The sequence below is a fragment of the Entelurus aequoreus genome, linkage group LG01 (assembly GCF_033978785.1).
Source record: "Entelurus aequoreus isolate RoL-2023_Sb linkage group LG01, RoL_Eaeq_v1.1, whole genome shotgun sequence".
Lineage (NCBI taxonomy): Eukaryota > Metazoa > Chordata > Actinopteri > Syngnathiformes > Syngnathidae > Entelurus > Entelurus aequoreus.
Window position 1 is genome coordinate 100,021,851 of NC_084731.1, and position 26,658 is coordinate 100,048,508.

The 26,658-nt window shown below is 39.3% G+C and overlaps 2 protein-coding genes across 6 annotated transcripts in view; both read left to right on the forward strand.

Annotated features, from left to right (window-relative positions):
• The first annotated feature begins 898 nt into the window (after window positions 1-898).
• On the forward strand, window positions 899-19,797 carry dcaf12 (DDB1 and CUL4 associated factor 12). The gene is made up of 9 exons (XM_062063243.1): window positions 899-1,294; window positions 7,186-7,473; window positions 10,210-10,476; window positions 10,769-10,829; window positions 14,300-14,493; window positions 14,616-14,681; window positions 17,629-17,791; window positions 17,878-18,056; window positions 18,131-19,797. Exons 1-9 carry the CDS (start codon window positions 1,235-1,237, stop codon window positions 18,287-18,289), a joined length of 1,437 nt encoding a protein of 478 aa, XP_061919227.1. The 5' UTR covers window positions 899-1,234; the 3' UTR covers window positions 18,290-19,797.
• Window positions 19,798-21,132: 1,335 nt separating this feature from the next.
• The window catches only part of ubap2a (ubiquitin associated protein 2a), a 61,925-nt gene continuing 56,399 nt past the window's right edge, over window positions 21,133-26,658 (forward strand). For 3 of the 5 annotated variants that reach the window (XR_009827775.1, XM_062063265.1, XM_062063275.1), the window contains exon 1: window positions 21,133-21,368. The gene's annotated coding sequence lies outside the window, so the exon portion shown is untranslated. The remainder of the gene's footprint in view (window positions 21,369-26,658) is intronic. The other 2 variants (XM_062063256.1, XM_062063284.1) reach the window with 1 other exon arrangement.

Here is a 26,658-nt window from a genome sequence, read left to right on the forward strand (position 1 = left end):
CATTTACACAACGTGACAACTTCACTGCGTTTGGGTTTTGTATTACATAGAGTAAAAGTGACAATGTGGGTGTTATTTCATGTCTAGAGGGCTCCAATAGTGTTAAAACTGCATTTAGAAGGTTGTGAAAACACATTTGTATGTTTTAACCCTGAAAAACAAATCCGATTTATAATGAATATTTGGCGGAAATTCAATAATAGGCAGAGTCATACCAAAGACTATAAAAATGGGACACATTACCTCCCTGCTTGGCGCTCAGCATCAAGGGTTGGAAATGGGAGTTAAATCACCAAAAATGATTCCCGGGCGTGGCCACCGCTGCTGCTCACTGCTCCCCTCACCCTCCCAGTGGGTGATCAAGGGTGATGGGTCAAATGCAGAGCTGGGGTGTGTGTGACAATCATTGCTACTTTACTTGAACTTAATACATCTAAACAACTACAAGCTAATTGAATCTCTGCCATTGTTTTTGCACGTGTTGCGTTCAGTGACACTTGGGGAAATGCGAACTCTCGCTGACTTTCAACGTTTTTTGTAAACATTTTCGCCTGAAACCGACTCATATTAACACCAAGGCGTATAAAAACCGAGTTACCGCTGTATTTTTCTAAGAATTTAAGCTCCTGATTTTGATTACTTGGACATGGTGTGTGTTAAATATCATAATAGTCCATAGCACAACGCTGTGCTCCTATTTTCTTATAGGTTAGTGAGATGGTGGAATTTGTGTATGTATTTTTTTATTTATTTTGTTCCTCAAGTTTGAGGACGACAATATGGGTGGATAATCACGTTTTGAAGGGGGTGAAAAGAGGTCATTGCCACCCGACAGGACCACGTAAAGTATCAATGGCAGCGGGCAATCGTCGTGAACGAGCACGTTCGACGGGCGCGTTCACGTACGACCTTGTTGTTGTTGATGTTTAACGAGTGCGGCTGCGCAGAGTCCCGATGATCTCGCTGCTGCTGACGCTACTCTTGGGGGGGGGGAAGAAGCTACAGACTTCAACTTTGTATGGTTTAATATCGTCTTTGACATTCAGAGCAGGCCAACGCCAGTCATTTAGCGACCATCCCAGTCCGCGACGTATCCCGTATGTGACCGTCCTTGCTTGTCATCGGAGCCACTAGCAAAGGCCGAGGAACAACATCGTTTATCCACATTTTATGATCCGACGTCCAGAGTCGGGTGTTCCCTCCATGTGGGTGCGGGAGCTGTGTGTGTCAGACTATGGCGAGGAAGACAGTTAGCAGGAAAAGGAAGGCAGGAGAGCCCAAGGACCAACAACAGGTAGGCGGACACCAACTGTGCTGTTAGCGTGTTAGCATGCTAACTAGCTTTGTGCTAAGCTAGCTTGGGTGTGCTTCCTAGCAGTGACAAAAACCTTTATAATACTCTATAACATATTTTGATGATAAAATAATGCGCGGTTGATGTCAGATTCATTTAAAAGTGCTGATAAAGTGCAAGTGTGCACCCTGACGTTAGCAAGCTTTAGCCAAATTGTTAGCACCGTGACTGTAAATGTTAGCCGATCTTGTCGCTACTTGATCACATTGGAAGGACCCATTAAGTCGTTAAACTCTTCAGAAAATGATAGTTTAATTTGAAGGTGTTTATAGAATCACTTAATTTACTTATTCTCATTTCTTTATAGTGCCCGAAAATGAGTAGAAGAAGCAAGTCTTATTTAATCCTATTCTTTTCCAAGGCATACCAATTACTGATACATATATGGTCACTTCCTGTTTCCATTGCATACCAATTACTGATACATATATGGTCACTTTCTGTTTCCATTGCATACCAATTACTGATACATATATGGTCACTTCCTTTTTCCAATGCATACCAAATACTGATACATATATGGTCACTTCCTGTTTCCAATGCATACCAATTACTGATACATATATGGTCACTTCCTGTTTCCAATGCATACCAATTACTGATACATATATGGTCACTTCCTTTTTCCAATGCATACCAATTACTGATACATATATGGTCACTTCCTGTTTCCAATGCATACCAATTACTGATACATATATGGACACTTCCTGTTTCCAATACATGCCAATTACTGATACATATATGGTCACTTCCTGTTTCCAATGCATGCCAATTACTGATACATATATGGACACTTCCTGTTTCCAATACATGCCAATTACTGATACATATATGGTCACTTCCTGTTTCCAATGCATGCCAATTACTGATACATATATGGTTACTTCCTGTTTCCAATGCATACCAATTACTGATACATATATGGTCACTTCCTGTTTCCAACGCATACCAATTACTGATACATATATGGTCACTTCCTGTTTCCAACGCATACCAATTAGTGATACATATATGGTCACTTCCTGTTTCCAACGCATACCAATTACTGATACATATATGGTCACTTCCTGTTTCCAATGCATACCAATTACTGATACATATATGGTCACTTCCTGTTTCCAACGCATACCAATTACTGATACATATATGGTCACTTCCTGTTTCCAACGCATACCAATTACTGATACATATATGGCCACTTCCTGTTTCCAACGCATACCAATTACTGATACATATATGGTCACTTCCTGTTTCCAACGCATACCAATTACTGATACATATATGGTCACTTCCTGTTTCCAACGCATACCAATTACTGATACATACATGGTCACTTCCTGTTTCCAACGCATACCAATTAGTGATACATATATGGTCACTTCCTGTTTCCAACGCATACCAATTAGTGATACATATATGGTCACTTCCTGTTTCCAACGCATACCAATTACTGATACATATATGGTCACTTCCTGTTTCCAATGCATACCAATTACTGATACATTTATGGTCACTTCCTGTTTCCAATCCATACCAATTACTGATACATATATGGTTACTTCCTGTTTCCAATGCATACCAATTACTGATACATATATGGTCACTTCCTGTTTCCAACGCATACCAATTACTGATACATATATGGTTACTTCCTGTTTCCAATGCATACCAATTACTGATACATATATGGTCACTTCCTGTTTCCAACGCATACCAATTAGTGATACATATATGGTCACTTCCTGTTTCCAACGCATACCAATTACTGATACATATATGGTCACTTCCTGTTTCCAACGCATACCAATTACTGATACATATATGGTCACTTCCTGTTTCCAACGCATACCAATTACTGATACATATATGGTCACTTCCTGTTTCCAATCCATACCAATTACTGATACATATATGGTTACTTCCTGTTTCCAATGCATACCAATTACTGATACATATATGGTCACTTCCTGTTTCCAACGCATACCAATTACTGATACATATATGGTCACTTCCTGTTTCCAATGCATACCAATTACTGATACATATATGGTCACTTCCTGTTTCCAATGCATACCAATTACTGATACATATATGGTCACTTCCTGTTTCCAATGCATACCAATTACTGATACATATATGGTCACTTCCTGTTTCCAATGCATACCAATTACTGATACATATATGGTCACTTCCTGTTTCCAATGCATACCAGTTACTGATACATATATGGTCACTTCCTGTTTCCAATGCATACCAATTACTGATACATATATGGTCACTTCCTGTTTGTCATCATTTACATCAATTTTACGGTAAAGGCATATAACTGTAAATTGAAAATAACTACCACTTTTATTGTAAAATTCTGGCGAGTAAACTGCCTTTTTTTTTTTTAAACTGTAAAATCTGCGGTTTAATGATGTATTACTGTAAATGTTAAAACGGTACTGCAGTTTTTTCTATGGTAAAAAACTGACAGCTCGGTTGCCAGAAAAAGACAAAAAACAATGGTACAGTTTTTCCATTTACAGTAATATGTTGTGAATGTGAGTGTGAATGTTGTCTGTCTATCTGTGTTGGCCCTGCGATGAGGTGGCGACTTGTCCAGGGTGTACCCCGCCTTCCGCCCGAATGCAGCTGAGATAGGCTCCAGCACCCCCCGCGACCCCAAAAGGGACATGCGGTAGAAAATGGATGGATGGATGGATGTTGTAAAAAAAAAAACACCGTAAAATTCTGGCAACTAAGCTGCCAGTATTTTACTGTAAAAAACTGGGTACTGTTTTTCCATTTACTGTAATATATTGTAGAATAAATCTGTATATTTTACAGTAAAAAACTGGCAAGGCATTTCCCAGAATTTTTGATAGTGTACATAAAAAATATATAATAAAATGCCTAAAAAAATTCATATATTATTCACTGTTACCAGCGACCCTCAGTGAAAGCGAGTTTGGCAGCCCTGGTATAGAGTAAAAGTGACTAGATGGCTGTTATTTCATGTCAAGTGTGCACCCTGACGTTAGCAAGCTGTAAATGTATTTATTGTTTTTATTTTGTTATTGAACAACAAACATACATTTATGATTCACACAAATGTTAAGGAAAGAAAACAAAAACTAAAAAATATGAAAGAAAAAAAAAGACAAAAAGGGCTACCTAAATCACTTGAAATGTTTTTAACAAAGATATCAATTTAAGGGCTTTTGTACTCTTAATCATTCTCCAAGATTTGATTGATAATTGTACACCATTAAGCCAATTAGAAAATGTAGGCCTAACTTTCATACATCAACATTTATGTAGATACATTACACACAGTTTGAACAGTAACACTGTCTTTGAATATAGGAAAATAGAACACTGCACTTAAATAATAAATCAAATCTTTGGCGTGCCATGACTAGAAGGAGCCTGCGTACCACTCGTGGTACACATACCACAGTTTGAGAATCACTACTGTACATATTTTCTGTCAGAAGTTTACTAAATTATTAATTTAGTGTCTGTTTAGTTCATTGTCCACTTTATGTAAACAAAACCTGTGTTTTGACACCTTATGCCACAGGTGTCAAATTCAAGGCCCCCGGGGGCCAGATGTGGCCCGCCACTTCATTTTATTTGGCCCTCGAAAGCCTGGAAATAATATGTATCAATAAAGTAATGTAACTTTTCTTACAAAATGTATTATTTCTATTTTGGGAGAAATGTAAACGCAAATTATTATATTAATTATTATTATTACTAAAATATTGTCGAATTATGCAAAAATATATGATCAAACATTCAAGCCATTTTTTAAATAGAAATACATACTAATAATGATTTCAAAGCAAGTTATCCATCAAATTCTACAATGTAAAAGTAGCAATAGATTTCATGGTAAAATTGGGAAATTGACTGTGGTTTTTACAGCATTTTCCTCGAAGTGAAAAAAACTGTACTTTTTTTTACTGTAATAAACTATGGTGCCGTTTTGGCATTTACAGTAATACACAGAAAAATCTACAGTTGTTGATTTGTGGTAAAAAATTAAAAAATAAAAAAAAACACGCAGCTCAGGTGCCAAAATTTTACTGTAGAATTGCAGTTTTTCTTATTCACAGTAAAAAAACAAATGTAAATTTTACAGTAAAATTGTGGCAACTGGCCTGCCTTTTTAACCATAAAAACAGCAGTACGGTTTTTCCATTTACAGTAATATACACTACATTTTGAGGTGAAATTATGGCAATTTTACTTTTTTTTAATTTTTACATTTTAGTTTTTAAAAACTCTACTAATAAAATGCATAAAACAATTGAGTACTAATAGTATTCACTGTTAGAAACGGCCCTCTGGGGCCAAACATAACTGCGATGTGGCCCTCAGTGAAAAGGACTTTGACACTTCTGCCTTATGCCTTTTATTCCCAATTGTGCATCTTTTTACATGCACCCAAGTCAATGACGTAATCATACTAGATCTCGACTTTATTTTGGTTGATCTGGCTCCTTTTAAACGTGGGAGTGTGTGTTTGTGTACGCACTACTGTGGTTTGAATGTGTTTGGTTCATTCAAAACAGACCTACTTCTCCAAATATTAGAGAGTGGAATGATGAGGTACACATTGATCTACATAACTTTATATTCCTGCCTCGCTTTCAACCGAAATATATGGTTATCATTTTTAATGGTCTCAATTTGTTTACAAAACCTGTATATTTTTTTACCACCGTTATTTAGTGTTCGATAGAAATAAATCGGTCTTAAAAGGGTCATGTTATGATTTTTTTTCGACATTTAAAACCCTTCCCAGTGGTCTGCATCAGGTATTCTTAACCTTTTTGACCTCGAGGCCAAACTTTTCCACTACAGAGAGGCCCGGGGCCCATTCAAATATTAACACTGAATTAGTCATCTTACTCTTGATTTTAATCGTATTCATAAATTATATTTTAAAATAATTCAACCTTGTCAAGTAATATGAAAGCATGTGTTAATCACATAGATTATTATTTAACACATAAAGCTAATTTAGGCTTGGGTCAGGCTGATTACAAAAATGAGTACTAACCAAATATACTGCATAAGAAGGGACTTATAAATACCTAACGAAAAATACAATTAGGTTGTGCAAAAATGAATAAATAAATTGATAATGAATATGTTTCTTAACTAAATTGCCAGTAAGATTAAAGTGCAAATGAAAATACAGCTTTACCACTTATTCATAATTTTTGCGCTTAATAAACTTCTTTATGACTTTTCCCCAAACTTTGAGATTGTCATTACTGCCTCAAGTGGTGGAAAACTGTTTTACAAGTGAAGTGTGAGCACTAGAACTGGGTGTAGTATGGACAAATGGGGCCAATTATTTTTATTTTGTACTTGTCTTAATCTTTTTGTGTGTTTTTTTCGCTTTTCTCAACTTTTCTTTAAAAGCCTAACCAGGGATGAGGGTTGTAAATGAGCTAGAAGTCTTATGTACTCTGACATCGGCTGTGTAATTGTCCTGTTCCTGTCAAATAAATAAATACGAATAAATCAGGACTAAGTACGGCTGCAGCCCCTACGGACCACTGCTGAGAAACAGATATTTTCTGGTGGCTTTACAATTGGTAAAGAAACACTGGTCTACATAAGTTGTAATGGTGGTGCCTTGGTCCAAATGTTGCATAGATTTTGCTCTACAGACCATTTTCAAGTCGCTTTCTGACTGTCTCTTCAGAATGTGTTGTTTTGTCTTATTTACGTGACGAAGCCGTCATTCTAAGAGTGCTCTGTACCTTGTTTGTTAATCCAACTTGACCATATTTGTCCTCATTTGTATACCTTTCTTCCGTCAGCTGGGCTGGGGTCCGGCACCATACAAGCGGAGCCGTGTCTCTTGTTCATCCCGCCATGTGCAGTGGTGGTGCAGTCGCCACTCGGTGGTCTGTGCCCTCCGCGGGCGAGAGTTCAGACCTCAGCAGCAGCACGAGTTGCAGCTCCAGCGGAGCCTGCGAGGCTTTGCTGCCGGCAGGCTCCCTGGCATCCTGAAGGAGAGGGAGTTCTCTCTCGGGCGTCTCAACAAAGTATTTGCCTCACAGTGGCTCAACCAACAGCAGGTTGTGTGCGGGACCAAATGCAACACGGTGAGTTTTCTCTCTCTTTTTTTTTAGCTTTGAACTTGTAACATCCAGCGACTTAGGACAACATTTTGTCTCTATCAGCGGCACACAGGCATAGAACACACTACCAGCTCATTACAATCTCTGTCAACTACCCAACAGGGTTTACCCTTAATGTAACGGATCATGGTGGCTCGCCACGGCAAAATAAAAGCAGACACACCTTAAAAATGAGTTGTTTTTTTAAGTACCGTATTATTCGGACTATAAGGCGCACTTAAAATCCTTTCATTTCCTCAAAAATGGACAGTGCGCCTTATTACCCGGTGCGCCTAATGTACGGAATAATTCTGGTTGTAATGACCGACCTCGAAGCTATTTTATTTGGTACGTGGTGTAATGATAAGTGTGACCAGTAGATGGCAGTAACACATAAGAGATATGTGTAGACTGCAATATGACGCCTGTAAACAACGCAACTTTAAATGCTCCATTGAAAATAAAGAACATTACACACGGCACTCAAAAATCTGTCAAAATGTTTTAGTATGACTTTGATGGATTGTCGGCCCATTACGGATACCATAGTCAGAGATACCAGTATTACTATGGTGTGTGTATAAGCAGAGCCGGCCCAAGGCATAAGTGTACTAAGCGCTTGCTTAGGGCCCCGCGGCCACCAGGGGGCCCCCAAAAGCAATTAACAAAAAATTCTTATTTTTTATTTTTTGCATGTAGGAGTGTGAGTCAGACTCGTACATGGCAGTGATTAGTATTAATAACAAAGTCGGCCATCAGATTTCTTACAGTGATGTCATAAATGACTTTGCCTCCAGAAAAGCCAGGAAGCCCAGGTTTTAAGGAGTGGGTGGAGTGGTGTGTGTGGTGAAGAACAGAGGAACAAAACTGTGATGTGATGGTCAAATGTGTGAATTAAGGACCTTAATTTAAGGTAGTTTATTTTGATTTTTTCCCCCAAATTTTTTTGCACATCGTTATGTACATTTACATAGTTTTAATATGTAGTAACTTTATATTTGTTTATAAACCGTTATGTTACCTTGTTTCTGGTAACTCTGTTCATTAATATTATTTAAGTATTTGCTTGATATTTAATTTAATTATGTTGTTTTATGTACAATTGAATTTGTTCCTTTTTATATATATTTAAGTGATTTTATTGTTGCACTTTATTGTTTTTCTTGCACTACGAATTATTTTTGCACATTGCTGTTTCAGGTTTTTGTTACCAAAAATAATAAAGTGAATCAGAATCAGCTTTATTGTCCAGTTATGTTTAACACACATGGAATTTAACTTCAGTAGACTGTGCTCTCTTTGTACAAAGTAAACATTAAATATGAACAATTACCTAAAAATATAAACTAGTAATTAAAGACTAATATGTACAAGACTGATGAGACAAGATGACACTTTTACTGTAAATACAAAGCTTTATCACTTGGACTGTTCAACCCCAGGCCACTCTTGTAGCTGAATGTTTTCTACATTTTAAGATTAGGAACCATACGTGGCACTCTGGACATCATTCGTTCATTCATTGGTATTATTTATGTTCTTAACTGGGCCACCCCCATATCTTTATAAATGACATGTCATTTGTAAAGATATGCCAGGCTGACAATAGGATCATGTAAACAACACTGCCAGGGCCGCAATGAGTTTATAGTAGGTGTGTGAATGATCAACAATCAATATTATTGGCAGAAATAGAGGGCCCCAAAATCAAATTTTGCTTAGGGCCCCATGGAGGCTTGGGCCGGCACTGTGTATAAGGACTGCAAAATGGCACCCATTAGCAGACATTATCTGGCATTTTGTTTCGCAATATTGTGCAAACCCACTTTTCCTACCTTCTGGTACCTGCTGATCTGTATTTGAGATCTGCATAAGTCCGGAAAATTTGCGCGCATCTGTGTCGATAAGCTGCTTCTTTTTCTCTATCTTCTTGTTATGTGACATTCACCCTCCACTGTTGACATTTCTAATATAAAGTAGTGTAAAGTTCTTACTTATATCTGTCAGTAAACTCGCCATGAAAGCACTAAAACATACCGGTGTAGTGAGTTTATATTATTCACCCAAGGAACTTTGGTTATTAGAGAGTTCCGGTCACGGACACATTTCGGGCGTTGTTGTTGTTGCACTAGTGAGCCACGGATGAGGAGATGCTGCTCCGGTATTGATTGAAGTGTGAATGTCATTAAAACAGTTAGCGCCATCTTTTGACACTTCTTCCACTCCCGTCCTTGCACGCTACAACAAGGAGAAGACGCTGTCCAAGTGGAGGCACGTAAATAAGAGCGCCCCCAAAACGGCGCATCCTGAAGAGACTTGAAGATGATGTGTAAAACTTCATCTATGCAACATTTTGAGCAAAGAACCAGCATTACATGTTATGTAGACCACAAGGAAGTCTTTTACATTTACAAAAAAAATCATAATATGACCCCTTTAATGCGCCTTATAATTTGCTGTGCCTTTTGTATGAAAAAAGACCTGAATAGACCTGCTCATCAGCAGGGCGCTTTATAATCCGGTGCGCGAAAATACGATATATCATTTTTATTTGCTGCATAATTTTGAAGAATTTCAAAAATTAAATAGTTTGTTGTGCGGCCTTCCTACATTTTGTATGCTATATAGAGTTTCTTATTGTCTATTTGGACTTCTGGCTCTTTGTTTGCAGGCGGTGACTATAGTTGTATAACCCAAATTTATTTTGGGGCTTTCTTCCAGCTTTTCGTAACCAATGTGATGACTGGGCAGATAACTCGCATCCCCATGCTCAAGGACAGGGTATGTCATGGTGGAGGCTCCGTGGTCGGGGCAGTGCAGCATTACCACTCCACGGCGAGCTCTCATTCCCGGCTGGACCAGCAGGGTTGTGGGATCCACGCTATAGAGATCAACCCTTCTCGAACCCTCCTAGCGACTGGAGGAGACAACCCCAACAGCCTAGCCATCTACCAGCTGCCCACGCTGGACCCTGTCTGCGTTGGAGATGTGAGTTTTCACTAATAACATTTCATGTGGAATCCCCTTGCCTTTACCATGAAGTGATTAACGTGGACACCGACTTAAACAAGTTGAAAAACTTATTTAGTGGTCAATTGTACGGAACATGTACTGTACTGTGCCATCTACTAATACAAGTTTCAATCAAAATGCCTTATACCCCCATGTTGTTACAGCCGTCAGGTCCTTTCTGCAGAATAAACATCTTTCAATAGGCCTCTCCATGCTAACGTCCTGCTGTGAGACTTGTTTTGCTACATTGTGGTTATGTGTTTGCTAGGATGGCCACAATGACTGGATCTTCTCAATAGCATGGATCAGTGACAGGATGGCTGTTTCTGGTGAGTTCTCTGTATCAACCAATGTGTTTGTGTCACCACCATGTTGCTTTGTTTTTTACACTGCAAAGGCATGCACAACATCTCATTAAATTCAGTTATCAAACATGAAACATATATATTCATTATTTTAGAAGATAACTGATGTACAGTCAAAGCTGTTTTAGCAGCCACCTGTCAAAGGCGCCCACACAAATGTCCCCCGCAGAGAAAAGTAGTGTTATTAACCTCGTCTATAGCGCCCACCTGTCTTTTTTTTGCATCCCAGAATAGTTTCTCTACTCTTCCTAGTGACCACTAATACCAAAACTTGCTATGATATGAATCCCTATTGTTTCAGTTTTCCTACCTAAAGAGACCTGCAACACTGGCAGACACGCCCCACATTCAAATTAGCCATGCGCCCTACGATCAGCCAGATATTGCAGCTGTACATCACGCATTTAACGATACGGAAGCTTTGCTACCTCATATGTGTGTTTATATATGTGTGTATATACAAACCCCGTTTCCATATGAGTTGGGAAATGGTGTTAGATGTAAATATAAACGGAATACAATGATTTGCAAATCCTTTTCAAGCCATATTCAGTTGAATATGCTACAAAGACAACATATTTCATGTTCAAACTCATAAACTTTATTTTTTTTTTGCAAAATAATAATTAACTTAGAATTTCATGGCTGCAACATGTGCCAAAGTAGTTGGGAAAGGGCATGTTCACCACTGTGTTACATGGCCTTTCCTTTTAACAACACTCAGTAAAGGTTTGGGAAGTGAGGAGACACATTTTTGAAGTGGAATTCTTTCCCATTCTTGCTTGATGTACAGCTTAAGTTGTTCAACAGTCCGGGGGTCTCCCTTCTGCTATTTTAGGCTTCACACATTTTCAATGGGAGACATGTCTGGGGCCGTACTTATCAAGCTTCTTAGAGTGCCATTTTACACTTAAGTCCTGAGAATTTGCGAAATTTAGTCCTACTCTCCAACTTAAGAATAAAAGCTTTTTATCAACGTTCTTAAGTCTAAGAATCACTCCTACTCTCCACGATATTTAAGAGACCTTCAGAGGTGTCTTAAGTGGTTAGGAGTTGCCAGCAGGGGATGGCACTGAGGCGAGAGAGACGTGCGCGAACATTCAGGGAGCGGAACGATGTCCTGGATTTGTTTGATGACGAGCAGCTGATCAAACGGTATCGTTTAGACAGAGCGGGTATTATTTTTGTCACACATTTAATACTTTTCGATTCCATGTTGATTTCTGCATGTGTCTGCAGTGGGCTAGTATATATAGAGCCACCGACACCAGTTTCAAATTAGTTGCCTAATTAATGAATTGGAAAGAAAATGTTATGGCAGTAGTGTATGTGTGTGGCCGTGAGGTGAGTGACGTCAGTGAGTGTGTGGGCGACAGAAGAGAAGAGAGGGAGCGGTAGCGTGAGTGCCGGCGGGGACTTGTTTGTTTTGTATTATTTTGTAGTTTATTGTCAAAATATACACTCCCATTGTCCACTTAAATATTTCCAAGATATTTCTTTATTCTTAGACAACGGATTCCCTTCCGTGATTGGTCATTTCTATGGACACAGAAATGACGTCACCTAAAATTCCATTTACGGCACATAGTAATGTCGTAATTCAGCTCTGAGTGTGACACTTAAGATTCAGTCCTACACTTCGCTGAAAGTGTGAGTAAGACGCTTGATAACTAACTTTTAAGTGCAGCTTTCAGCGAATAATTTATTTACTCTTAAGTCAACTCTTAGCAGACTTCTTAGGAGTAATTCTGAGAAGCTTGATAAGTACGGCCCCTGGACTACAGGCAGGCCAGTCTAGTACCTGCACTCTTTTACTATGAAGCCACGTTGATGTAACACGTTATATATATAAATAAATGTCTTCATTCCTAACCTTCAAAGACTATGCGTTTGTGATGACGGCGGGTGTTTAGTGGTCCCGATACAACTTTTTCACTTCCCATACGATACCAATATTGGAGCTTTGAGTGTTGGCCGATACAATAGCAGCACAAATTATAGTACATACTTTAATTATTTTACAATGTGGAATTATTAGAATCATTATATAAATAAAGGCTTGATCAAGTGAACAGAGAACAAGGTATGAAAACACTAACCTATTTATCATTTTTAATTGGACAGGACTTATGCTGTCCTTTAATTTGAAGTGGGATGGTTATTTGTTTTTTGGCAACACATAGTGGCTGCAATAATTAAGCCAATTATGCAGTAAATCCTGACACGTTTGTTAGCGGATACTTTATAATACCGTAAACTTCTGCCTAAGAGACTTTGTTTATCTAAGTCAGGGGTGTCCAAACTTTTTGACTGGGGGGCCGCATTGGAATTAAAAAAATATATGTATATATATATATATATATATATATATATATATATATATATATATATATATATATATATATATATATTTTTATTTTTTATTTTTTTTTGTGGTTTACAGTTGTGGTGCAGCTTCAAATTATTGTTTTGTGTAATTGTGTCTTTGTTGTGGCTTTTGCAATGGTGCTGTAGCTGAAAGGTTTTGTGCTATAATTTATGATGTATTATTTTGGTGTTTACGTTTGTTACGACGATCCTGACCGTCTTAGGTATCCGCCATTTTTTTTTGATGAAGCCACAGACGGACAAACAGACTTAACATTTCAAATCCTTATTATTAAAAGCGCTAAACTTCATATAAAGTTTGCCGTTCTGAATTTCAATGTTTTCCTTTTTCCTAGTATCGATAAAATCAACCGATTCCTTTTTAAAATGATCTTTGATCGATACCTATCTTCTGGGAGGCAAACTTGCGGAGCATAAATCAATACACTTGAAATTTAGAAATATAAATAGTTTTATCGATATATATATTGATCAATGATTACTGACACCCCCAATGCTAACCCATTTAAATAGAAGGTAGACTCAACCAACGTGTACCATTAAGCTAGCTCACATTCTTATTTCTTTATTGTTTATTTCCGATACCAGACTGATATACAATTTTCAGACAAAGATCTGACAGAAGAGAATTCAAAATGTATGTGGTCTGTGGTGTCCCGACCTCGGTCTTAGATCGTAGTGTCTGTGCGCATGAGGTCTCCCAGCGCGTCCCCTTCAACAACATCTTGTACTTTTTAGTTTTTTCTAGTCAGTTAGGTATAATAGGTACACTATTTGACCTTAATAAGAACACAACCAACCTTTGACAACATCTTACAGTGCCAACTCTCCACAACAACATTGCTATTTGTGTTCCACAATCACGCACGCTGGAGAAAACATGTAAAGGTACTGGCCCAAAGATGGCTACTTTTGCAGTTTCCCTTAAGTGGTCGCTATAGACAGGTTTGACCTTTCCTAAAGTCCTTCACATATCCTAATGGCCATGCTTTGTTAGCCATTATCGATGCACTGAACTCATTCCTTGTTAATGTTTCAATGCACAGGTTCACGGGATGGCTCCATGGGTCTGTGGGAGGTGACGGAGGAAGTCATGAGCCAGGCTGAGCACAGTCAAAGCGAGGGGGCTGTGCCCTCCTATGCCCATATCTCGCACCGTGCCCTCAAAGACATCCCAAAGGAATATACCAACCCCTACAACTGTAAAGTCCGCGCTTTGGCCTTCAATAACAACAATAAAGTGAGTGTTGACATCTAACACGGATATCTCTTACAGTTGAACAGAAAGGAAATGTGATTGGGTTTTATTGACTTCACACCCTTTAGCTTCAATCAATTGCATCTTCTCTTCTTCTTGTCAAGGAACTGGGTGCTGTATCTTTGGATGGCTACTTCCACCTCTGGAACGCCGAACACACTTTGTGCAAGGCAAGTCTATTTGAGATGTTTTCTTAAAGGGGTCATAATATTTGTTTTTGTACATTTTAAACATTTCCTTGTGGTCTACAAAACATGTCATTCTTTGGTCAAAATTGTACATAGACCGTCTTTCTGCCACCGTATTAGCCGTTTTGTGGGCGGTCTTATTTACAAGCCTCCACTTCGACTGCGTCTTTCCACCCCACCAGCCATGCTGTAGTTTTTAGCGCTCCCATAGCGAGTCTACTGACAGATAAATACACCAGGCGCTACTTTGTATTAGAAATGGCAACAGCGAAGGATGCATGTGTTTGTACGAGTCAGTCTGCCCCACAACAAGAGGAGAGAGGAAAAAGGGAGCTTATCGACTACAGCGTCTGACTACAATGGCGGACTTCTATCATATATGGAAATATCCGCTGACGTCACAAATCTGAAAAACGTCACAAGTTGGGCAAATGAATAAATATCTACGCCATGCCTCCATTGTTTGATTGAACATTTTCAGGACTTTTGCAGACCCCAAATACACAACAGGTAGTATTCGGTGATAAAAGCTGGTTTTGCATAATAGGTCCCCTTTAAATCTACTTTGAGTAAAAATAGTGTCTTTAATTGTATTCTAAGATTACACCTGACAAACCTCTGTATCAGGGGTCACCAACCTTTTTGAAACCAAGAGCTACTTCTTGGGTAGTGATTAATGCGAAGGGCTACCAGTTTGATACACACTTAAATAAATTGCCAGAAATAGCCAATTTGCTCAATTTACCTTTGACTCTATGTTATTATTAATAATTAATGATATTTACACTTAATTGAACGGTCTAAAAGAGGAGAAAACACGAAAAAAAATGACAATTCAATTTTGAAACATAGTTTATCTTCAATTTCGACTTTTTAAAATTCAAAATTCAACCGAAAAAAAGAAGAGAAAAACTTTAAAAAAATAATTTATGGAACACCATTAGTAATTTTTCCTGATTAAGATTCATTTTAGAATTTTGATGACATGTTTTAAAAAGGTTAAAATCCAATCTGCACTTTGTTAGAATATATAACAAATTGGACCAAGCTATATTTCTAACAAAGACAAATCATTATTTCTTCTAGATTTTCCAGAACAAAAATTTTAAAATAAATTCAAAAGACTTTGAAATAAGATTTAAATTTGATTTTACAGATTTTCTAGATTTGCCAGAATAATTTTTTTGAATTTTAATCATAATAAGTTTGAAGAAATATTTCACAAATATTCTTCGTCGAAAAAACAGAAGCTAAAATGAAGAATTAAATTAAAATGTATTTATTATTCTTTCCAATAAATAAAAAAAAACATTTACTTGAACATTGATTTAAATTGTCAGGAAAGAAGAGGAAGGAATTTAAAAGGTAAAAAGGTATGTGTGTTTAAAAATCCTAAAATAATTTTTAAGGTTGTATTTTTTCTCTAAAATTGTCTTTCTGAAAGTTATAAGAAGCAAAGTAAAAAAAAGTATGAATTTATTTAAACAAGTGAAGACCAAGTCTTTAAAATATTTTCTTGGATTTTCAAATTCTATTTGAGTTTTGTCTCTCTTAGAATTAAAAATGTCGGGCAAAGCGAGACCAGCTTGCTAGTAAATAAATACAAATGTAAAAATAGAGGCAGCTCACTGGTAAGTGCTGCTCTTTGAGCTATTTTTAGAACAGGCCAGCGGGCTACTCATCTGGTCCTTACGGGCTACCTGGTGCCCGCGGGCACCGCGTTGGTGACCCCTGCTCTGTAGTCTTTAGACGTAATTATTATTATTCATTATCAGTGGTACTATTTCTATTAGTCAGAATCAGAATACCTTTATTGTCATTGTATGGAAACAACTAAATTGGACAGCAATCCAGCTCAGTGCTTTTAAAACAAACCTACATAAAATAGTCTGAAGACAGCAACAATAATAAAACAATTTAAAAACATAATAAAATGTTAAACATATTGCACAGCAGATCTCTATCAGAGGTAAGCAAGTAATAAAGTGGTGAGTGTTCAGGTAAGTGCGGAGTTTAGGGCAATAACAGCTCTAGGATAGAAACTGTTTTTCAGTCTATTTGTCAATCAATCAATCAATCAATGTTTATTTATATAGCCCTAAATCACAAGTGTCTCAAAGGGCTGTACAAGCCACAACGACATCCTCGGTACAGAGCCCACATGTCCTTGCTTTGATGGTCTTATAGCGCCTCCCTGAGGGCAAGAGTTCAAGCCAGTGGTGGCCTGGGTGGGATGAGTCCCTGAGGATGCTGTTGGTATTTCTATTGCTCCATTTGTAATGCAATAATGTTCAGTCATTTCTGCTATTAATATTTACTTCACTAACTGCTTCTCTGCTATCACTCTTGGTTTCATATTTGTACACATCTTATTTGCTGATGTTGTTGTTGTTGTCTCTCTGTCTTATCCCCTCAATGTTATTTCTATCCCCTCCTGCTCCAGTCCACTTGCGCCAAATAATAATCTAAATCCATTTAATAAAGTCAAATACAAGTAGGGCAACAAGAGAAGTATCCCACACTTCTCTTTTGTAAAGTTAATCTGTACAGCAGATATGAGCATCTACGACAACACATCCGTTTGTTTAAATGCCAGAGTGGCTGGACAGGACAAAAAATAAAAGTCTCTGCTGCAGTTTGGATGCGAATACACTCCTCGTATCAGGAAACTGGATATTAGTTCAAGTTAACTATGTAAAAAAGGGGAGGATTTAAAATGTTTATACTTCTTCCCGTTACCCTTTAGAGAGATGTTTAGTTTTCTTTTCTTTTTTTGTGAAATAATAATATTGCCATTGACACAAGACTGTCTTTTGGAGATATGTACAGTATGTATATTATGTACTACCGTACATGTATGATATGGAACTGACTATGACATACTCAATAAACGCTAAATAAATCAATATTGTGTATGGCTTCTCTGCAGCTCCTGTCTACCAAGCTGCCTCACTGCAAAGAGAATGTGTGCCTGGCCTATGGGCAGGACTGGTCCGTGTACGCTGCAGGGTCTCAGGCCCATGTCTCTTTTTTGGATCCACGGCAGCCGACAAACAATATCAAGTCAGTCAACTCCAGAGAGAGAGGGAGTGGTACGCCATCTTTTCTTTTCCACAGCCCTTTCAAAAGCAGTAGGTGTAGAGAATCCAATTGGAAACGTGTGTGTATTTCTGCGCAGGGATCCGTTCTGTGAGTTTCTATGAGCACATTGTGACAGTGGGCACTGGTCAAGGTTCACTTCTCTTCTACGACATCAGGGCCCAGAGATTCCTAGAGAGTCCTTTGATTCCAAACGGAGGGTACCGGAAGTGCTCCGGGGATGGCATTCTCAAGCTCACCACAGGGAAAGGCTGGCTGGTATATAACCTGCGGACCATTTCTTACATCTGACAATTGTCCAAACTGAGTCCACTCTTACTTCTTGTTTTCAGAATCACGATGAAACATGGAGGAGTTACTTCTCAGACCTTCATTCTTTCCCCAACGCCGTGTACACGCACTGCTACGACGACTCTGGCACTAAACTGTTTGTAGCAGGCGGACCGCTCTGTTCCGGCCTCCACGGGAACTACGCGGGATTGTGGAGCTAGCTAGCCTTGTCATTGCTATACACCAACATTTTTTTTAATTAAACCAATCCCTCCATCCCCCCCACCCCCACCGCTTCTTCAGCAGCATCACTGTCTTTGATGGACTCAGGAGCACGATCTGGCACCGTCATATCCCATCTTTGATTTTGCTGCATCTGCCTGTCCACATTTCAGCATTCTGTCGCCACTGTACCTTCTCTCCTTCCACCAAAGTCAAATCATTTTTTTAAAGACAAATGTTCGAACCAGTCGTTTTAAGAACTGCAAAGTCTGCCACTGAAGAACCCAGAGAAGGCTTTAGAATCCCAACCAACATTTCATCCAACTTTATTGGCTTGGTTTAGTATGTAAAAAGTATGCGCTGCTTCCTATGTAAGATATGACAATGTTTATTGGGTTATTTTCACTTTCTCTTCGGAATGACTGGCAATACGAAGAGAGGACGAAGGACTAAAAAGAGCGTTTTGAAGGACTTAACTGGTGTGCAGTTTGACTTTTAATAGGAAGTATTTACTGGTTGGAACAGTTTGTTTCTGTCCCAAAAACAATCAACTTGTCCTTAGCAGCAGCGAAATGAAGACGCTGGCCCATCCAAACAAAATGGAACTTTTTACCAATTTGTGGTTGAAATTATGTAAAGGAGAAATGTTTAGATAGCAACGTTCTGCTGTAACGTAATTTCCATCTCTGATTTGACTGACATACACCTGCTGATATTCTAATTTGCTTTATTTGTATTTATTTCCCCCCATACCAGTGGTTTGGGTCCATACGGAATTCTTGAAGGTGTATGGTCTTTTTGTTGTTGCCCACCTGCTATGTTTCTGCTCAATCTGATCAGAACGCTTTCTGCAGATTTGCACACTGTCTCATATACGTACGTCCGGTGTCACTAGAGGATTTATTTGACTGTCACATAACACATGAGCTCTATCTTTTTTTATTTGGTTGACACCCCTGTGATTCCGAGACCCCTCTGGGACTTGGGCGATGAACTGTGGTAGCTTTGTACACCAACAGACCGAGAAGGATCCAACACACTTCATCCTGGATTTATACTTATTTTGCTCACAGTTCTAGAACTTCCTTTTTGCCCTTTTTTCTAACAAGGCGTGGTCTTTCTCATGCCCTTGTTTGGTCAAAGCAGGGTAGGCTTGAGTTAAGCTTTTGCCTTGCTCAGGTCTTTCTGTGAAAGACCGCCATAGGCAATCGGTGTTGGGGTTTTTTTTTCATTGAAAAGCGATTCCAATTACAAGCATAATTTCATTAAATAACCATCACTCTAAAGTGTATTTTGTAATATAAACGTGTATATGTATGTTTGAAGTACATAGGAACACTGTCATACATTTTGATGTATATTTCTGAGGATGTGTGTGGTTTGATGTGTATGCCCTGTTTTTTTTTATACACACCTCATCATGAATGTTTATACTGAATTTGGGGGATCGGAGCAAAAACAATAGAAACAAGTAAATAAAGAGAAAATGTACACCAAATTGCCAAAAGTATTTGGCCACCTGCCTTGACTCACATATGACCTTGAAGTGCCATCCCATTCCTAACCCACAGGGTTCAATATGACCTTTTGCAGCTATTACAGCTTCAACTCTTCTGGGAAGGCTGTCCACAAGGTTGCAGAGTGTCTTTATAGGAATGTTCCACCATTCTTCCAAAAGCGCATTGGTGAGGTCACACACTGATGTTGGTGGAGAAGGCCTGGCTCTCAGTCTCTGTTCTAATTCATCCCAAAGGTGTCCTATCGGGTTCAGGTCAAGTTCATCCACACCAGACTCTGTCATCCATGTCTTTATGGACCTTGCTTTGTGCACTGGTGCACAGTCACGTTAGAAGAAAAAGGAGCCCGCTCCAAACTGTTCCCACAAGGTTGGGAGCATGGACTTGTCCAAAATGTTTTGGTATCCTGGAGCATTCAAAGTTCCTTTCACTGGAACTAAGGGGCCAAGCCCAACTCCTGAAAAACAACCCCACACCATAATTCCTCCTCCATCAAATTTCACACAATGCCGTCTGAAATGTAGCGTTCTCCTGGCAACCTCCAAACCCAGACTGGTCCATCAGAATGCCAGACCGAAAAGTGTGATTCATCAGTCCAGAGAAGGCGTCTCCACTGCTCTAGAGTTCAGTGGTGATGTCCTTTACACCACTGCATCCCACGCTTTGCATTGGACTTGGTGATGTACGGCTTAGATGCAGCCGCCCGGCCATGGAAACCCAATCCATGAAGCTCTCTGCGTACTGTACGTGGGCTAATTGGAAGGTCACATGAAGTTTGGAGCTCTGTAGCAAGTGACTGTGCAGAAAGTCAGTCAGGAAAAGGAAGGAATGAAGTCAAAGTGTCCAGAGAGGAATGAGGGGAAGTCAAAGTGTCCAGAGAGGAATGAGGGGAAGTCAAAGTGTCCAGAGAGGAATGAGGGGAAGTCAAAGTGTCCAGAGAGGAATGAGGGGAAGTCAAAGTGTCCAGAGAGGAGTGAGGGGAAGTCAAAGTGTCCAGAGAGGAATGAGGGGAAGTCAAAGTGTCCAGAGAGGAATGAGGGGAAGTCAAAGTGTCCAGAGAGGAATGAGGGGAAGTCAAAGTGTCCAGAGAGGAATGAGGGGAAGTCAAAGTGTCCAGAGAGGAATGAGGGGAAGTCAAAGTGTCCAGAGAGGAATGAGGGGAAGTCAAAGTGTCCAGAGAGGAATGAGGGGAAGTCAAAGTGTCCAGAGAGGAATGAGGGGAAGTCAAAGTGTCCAGAGAGGAACGAGGGGAAGTCAAAGTGTCCAGAGAGGAATGAGGGGAAGTCAAAGTGTCCAGAGAGGAATGAGGGGAAGTCAAAGTGTCCAGAGAGGAATGAGGGGAAGTCAAAGTGTCCAGAGAGGAACGAGGGGAAGTCAAAGTGTCCAGAGAGGAGTGAGGGGAAGTCAAAGTGTCCAGAGAGGAATGAGGGGAAGTCAAAGTGTCCAGAGAGGAATGAGGGGAAGTCAAAGTGTCCAGAGAGGAGAGCCGAGCATCCACCGCGGGTAGCCCTGATCACGTGACCACCCTGTCTGCTGCTGGCTGAGTGAAGCGTGTTAGCAGGTAATAAAACACAATTTTTACTCATCTTTCCTCCCATTTGGCCTTCGTCCGCCGTCGTGTCCGGTGCGTGTTCACTCTCGTCCTGCACCTCGGCCACCTGACGCCGTCACTGCGAGCTTCTTCTGTCTTTCGCTATTTTCTCTGTTGTCTTGTTTGCCGGCAGCCCGTCGTGATGGATTGTGTTGCCCCCAAAGGCCTTCTTTTTATGTCCGTGCCGTCGAGGCGTCCGCTCGCCATGTTCGCCAAAGCCGCCGCCCGCTCGTTCGTCGACTCCGTCCGCGTATTTTTGACTCGAACGAGCCGCTTAAAACGGCCAACTTGTACCACATTTAGTTAGCATATTGTGCTAACGTTAGCATGTTAGCTAGCTAGCTAGGACAAAGCGGCCCACTTTTCACCCTAATATAGTTTGCTATTGTTTAGTTTTCCCCGTGACACTACCATATAAAGTGACACTACGATATCAAGTGCCAATGCGAGACTTGGTGGGGATTAATAACCACGCACTTTCAAAAAGGCTAACATTAGAGTGCCTCCTAAGCAACATTCTCGCCCTGTCTTTGCAAATGAAAAAGAAAAAGACAAATGTCAGTCATGTTGCGTATAATGATCATATTAGCCACTAAATCATCTTTATCTACAATAAATGTGTCCTTTTAGCCGAGTAAATCATCCCAATGAATGGACTTTATTGTCCCAATGAAGACAATCGAAATGTGTGATTTGTAATCATTTGTAAAGGTGTGATATGTCATGGGAAGTTGTTTATTTGTGCGTGTTTTATTTATTCTGCCAGTAATGAACTCTAGCAGGTTTTTTGGCATGAAGCTTTTGTTCAGTCCTGCAGCCAATGGCGTCAGTGCATTCGATGACGTCACGGGGCAATGTCAACTGCAACGCTATTGTTCTCGCAGGAAAACAACCATGGCTGCATTTTTTTTTACTCTTACAGGCCTATAAACTTTGTTTGTGTCTGTCATTTACACTTGCACACTTTATGTAAGCTGCCATCAGAGGTGGGTAGAGTAGCCAGAAATTGTACTCAAGTAAGAGTACTGTTACTTTAGAGATGTATTACTCAAGTAAAAGTAAGAAGTAGTCACCCAAATATTTACTTGAGTAAAAGTAAAAAGTATGTTGTGAAAAAACTACTCAAGTACTGAGTAACTGATGAGTAACCTGTTCCTTTAATGACGGCAACAAATAATGCACAAAAACATAAAAATAGCAATGAGCAAATTCAGAGCCAGGAATATCTCTTAAGCAACTAAAACAATAATATATATTCAATAATAATACATTAACATAAAAAAAAATTAAGGCAAATTGAGCCACAATAACTTAACAGCACCATAGGCTCAGTAGGCATTGATTGATTGATTGATTGATTGATTGATTGATTGATTGATTGAAACTTGTATTAGTAGATTGCACAGTACAGTACATATTCCGTACAATTGACCACTAAATGGTAACACCCCAATAAGTTTTTCAACTTGTTTAAGTCGGGGTCCACGTTAATCAATTCATGGTAAACAGGTGTTTCTATGCATATATGTGTGTGTGTGTGTGTGTGTGTGTGTGTGTGTGTGTGTGTGTGTGTGTGTGTGTGTGTGTGTGTGTGTGTGTGTGTGTGTGTGTGTGTGTGTGTGTCTACGAGGCTGCAGTGCGTTAATAAATGTCCCCACACGATGTACATTTGACAGTGATTCATAGCAGGGAAGCTAACATCAGCCTACGGTGACAGCCAAAATATCTACTAATGTTACTTACCGCCATGTGCTTCCTCAAATTTGAAGTTGTTGTTGTTTTGCCGCTGAAACATGACCAGGCGGTCTCCGTTTGATTGGTGAAACGTAGTCAAACGTCACCAGTGACTGCATTTGATTGGTGGAACGGAGTCAAACGTCACCAGTGACTGCATTTGATTGGTGAAACGGAGTCAAACGTCACCGGTGACTGCATTTGATTGGTGAAACGGAGTCAAACGTCACCAGTGACTGCATTTGATTGGTGAAACGGAGTCAAATGTCACCAGTGACTGCATTTGATTAGTGAAACGGAGTCAAACGTCACCAGTGACTGCATTTGATTAGTGAAACGGAGTCAAACGTCACCGGTGACTGCATTTGATTGGTGGAACGGAGTCAAACGTCACCGGTGACTGCATTTGATTGGTGAAACGGAGTCAAACGTCACCAGTGACTGCATTTGATTGGTGAAACGGAGTCAAATGTCACCAGTGACTGTATTTGATTGGTGAAACGGAGTCAAACGTCACCAGTGACTGCATTTGATTGGTGAAACGGAGTCAAACGTCACCGGTGACTGCATTTGATTGGTGGAACGGAGTCAAACGTCACCGGTGACTGCATTTGATTGGTGAAACGGAGTCAAACGTCACCAGTGACTGTATTTGATTGGTGAAACGGAGTCAAACGTCACCAGTGACTGTATTTGATTGGTGAAACGGAGTCAAATGTCACCAGTGACTGTATTTGATTGGTGAAACGGAGTCAAACGTCACCAGTGACTGCATTTGATTGGTGAAACGGAGTCAAACGTCACCAGTGACTGTATTTGATTGGTGAAACGGAGTCAAACGTCACCAGTGACTGCATTTGATTGGTGAAACGGAGTCAAACGTCACCAGTGACTGCATTTGATTGGTGAAACGCAGGCATGTGATAGATCCTACTTTGAAGGTCTGTCTGACAAAGCAAAACAAACAAAGCGTGCATTAACAGATGGATAAAAATCAGTAGCGAGCTGAATGTAGATAAATGGAGTGGAGTAAAAGTAGCGTTTCTTCTCTATAAATATACTCAAGTCAAAGTAAAAGTATGTTGCATTAAAACTACTCTTAGAAGTACAATTTATCCCAAAAGTTACTCAAGTAGATGTAACGGAGTAAATGTAGCGCGTTACTACCCACCTCTGGCTGCCATTCTGATTCATCAAAGCAAATTTAGTTGTTTGCATCCATAATTATGCGAGTCTAATTTGCAACAATGTAATAGGTCTGTGGAAGGCTCTCCCTGACCACCTGAGGGCACCACAGACTGTGAATGCTTTTAAAAAAAGGCTTAAAATCCCTTCTTTTAAAGAAAGCCTTTTTTTTTTTAGATATATGCGTGCTAGTGCTCCCACTATATACGCCCTCTAGATCACTAAGATCTTCTGAGACCAATCTGTTAGCGGTTCCAAGAGTAAACTCAAATCAAGGGAGATCATCATTCAGTCACTATGCAACACATAGCTGGAATAAACTTCCTGAAGATGTCAGACTCTCCCCAACTCTCACTACTTTTAAAACTAGACTGAAGACTTTTATGTTCACCTTAGCTTTCAGCTAAATCTTTTAATCTTTTAACTTTTAACGTCTGCACTGTTTTTATTTTTATTGTCTGCATTTTAATTTTGCTTTTATTTTCTTTCATTTTACTTTGTTGTCTGTGAAGCACTTTGAGTCTGCCTTGTGTATGAAAAGCGCTATACAAATAAAGTTGCCTTGCCTTGCCTAGTTCTAGCTATTAGGCTGTTATAGTTTTGTTTTTTTTAAATTTATTTTTATCATCTTTTTATTTTTTAATACACTGTGGCACTTTGAGGTTGTTTGCTCAATGTAAAGTGCTTTTACAAATAAAATCCATTATTGTTATTATTAAAGGTTTGCATTTTTATTTACTGTTGGATGAATGCATAAGAGGGGTGTAACGATTCCTTTTAACGATTTGATTCGATTCAGAATACCGTATTTTTCGGACTATAAGTGGCAGTTTCTTTCATAGTTTGGCCGGGGGTGCGACTTATACTCAGGAGCGACTTATGTGTGGAATTATTAACACATTAGCATAAAATATCCAATAATATTATTGATGTCATTCACGTAAGAAACTTAATGGGATTTAGCGATTAGGAGTGACAGATTGTTTGGTAAACGTATAGCATGTTCTATATGTTATAGTTATTTGAATGACTCTTACCATAATATGTGACGTTAACATAGCAGTTGGTTATTTATGCCTCATATAACGTACACTTATTCAGCCTGTTGTTCACTATTCTTTAGACATTTTAAATTGCCTTTCAAATGTCTATTCTTGCTGTTGGCTTTTATCAAATACATTTCCCCCAAAAAATGCGACTTATACTCCAGTGCGACTTATATATGTTTTTTTCCTTCTTTATTATGCATTTTCGGCCGGTGCGACTTATACTCCGGAGCGACTTATACTCCGAACAATACGGTACATGAATTTAGAGATGGCCTCTGTAATTTCTTGGTGTTTGCGGGACTGCTATGTGGTAGACGGTGGCTTTGGACAACGACTCTGTCAGGCTTGTTTAGTGCGTTTTTATTTTCATCACTTCATTGTTTTGAGGTAGCGTTAGTACTTTGTCGCATTATAACACTGTCTCTGTAATGTACTTCATTGAAGTGATAGAAAATAATTGTCATGTTCACGTTGCTCGTAACGACTTGTCTTTGCAGATTACCGTTGTTTGGTCGGTGTTTTGATTTTTTCGATCCAAACTTTAGCCAAACAAAAAAGTTCTTCCTCCCTCTTATTGGCACCAATTCCTCTCTGATATTTGTAGGTTTAGCTTCTATTGGTCTCTCCATCTCTACATTGTTGACATCCATGCTCTGACCGTAATGTTCTTTCAAGTGATGTAAAAATACTACTGGAAACATTACTGCACGTCCATTAGCTGCAGACCAGACTTTTGATTCACGATATAAGCAATAGAGACTTACAAACCCTGTTTCCATATGAGTTGGGAAATTGTGTTAGATGTAAATATAAACGGAATACAATGATTTGCAAATCATTTTCAAGCCATATTCAGTTGAATATGCTACAAAGACAACATATAAACATTTTTTTTGTTGCAAAATAATCATTAACTTTATAATTTGATGGTAGCAACACGTGACAAAGAAGTTGGGAAAGGTGGCAATAAATACTGATAAAGTTGACGAATGCTCATCAAACACTTATTTGGAACATCCCACAGGTGTGCAGGCTAATTGGGAACAGGTGGGTGCCATGATTGGGTATAAAAAAAGCTTCCCAAAAAATACTCAGTCTTTCACAAGAAAGGATGGGGCGAGGTACACCACTTTGTCCACAACTGCGTGAGCAAATTGTCAGTCTACCCCAGGGCAGCTGTGGCTATGAAAGTAGCTTACCACCACCAGGTGTGAATGACTAAAGGGTTTTTAACATGTAAAGCGACTTTGGGTACTTAGAAAAGCGCTATATAAATCCCAGGTATTATTATT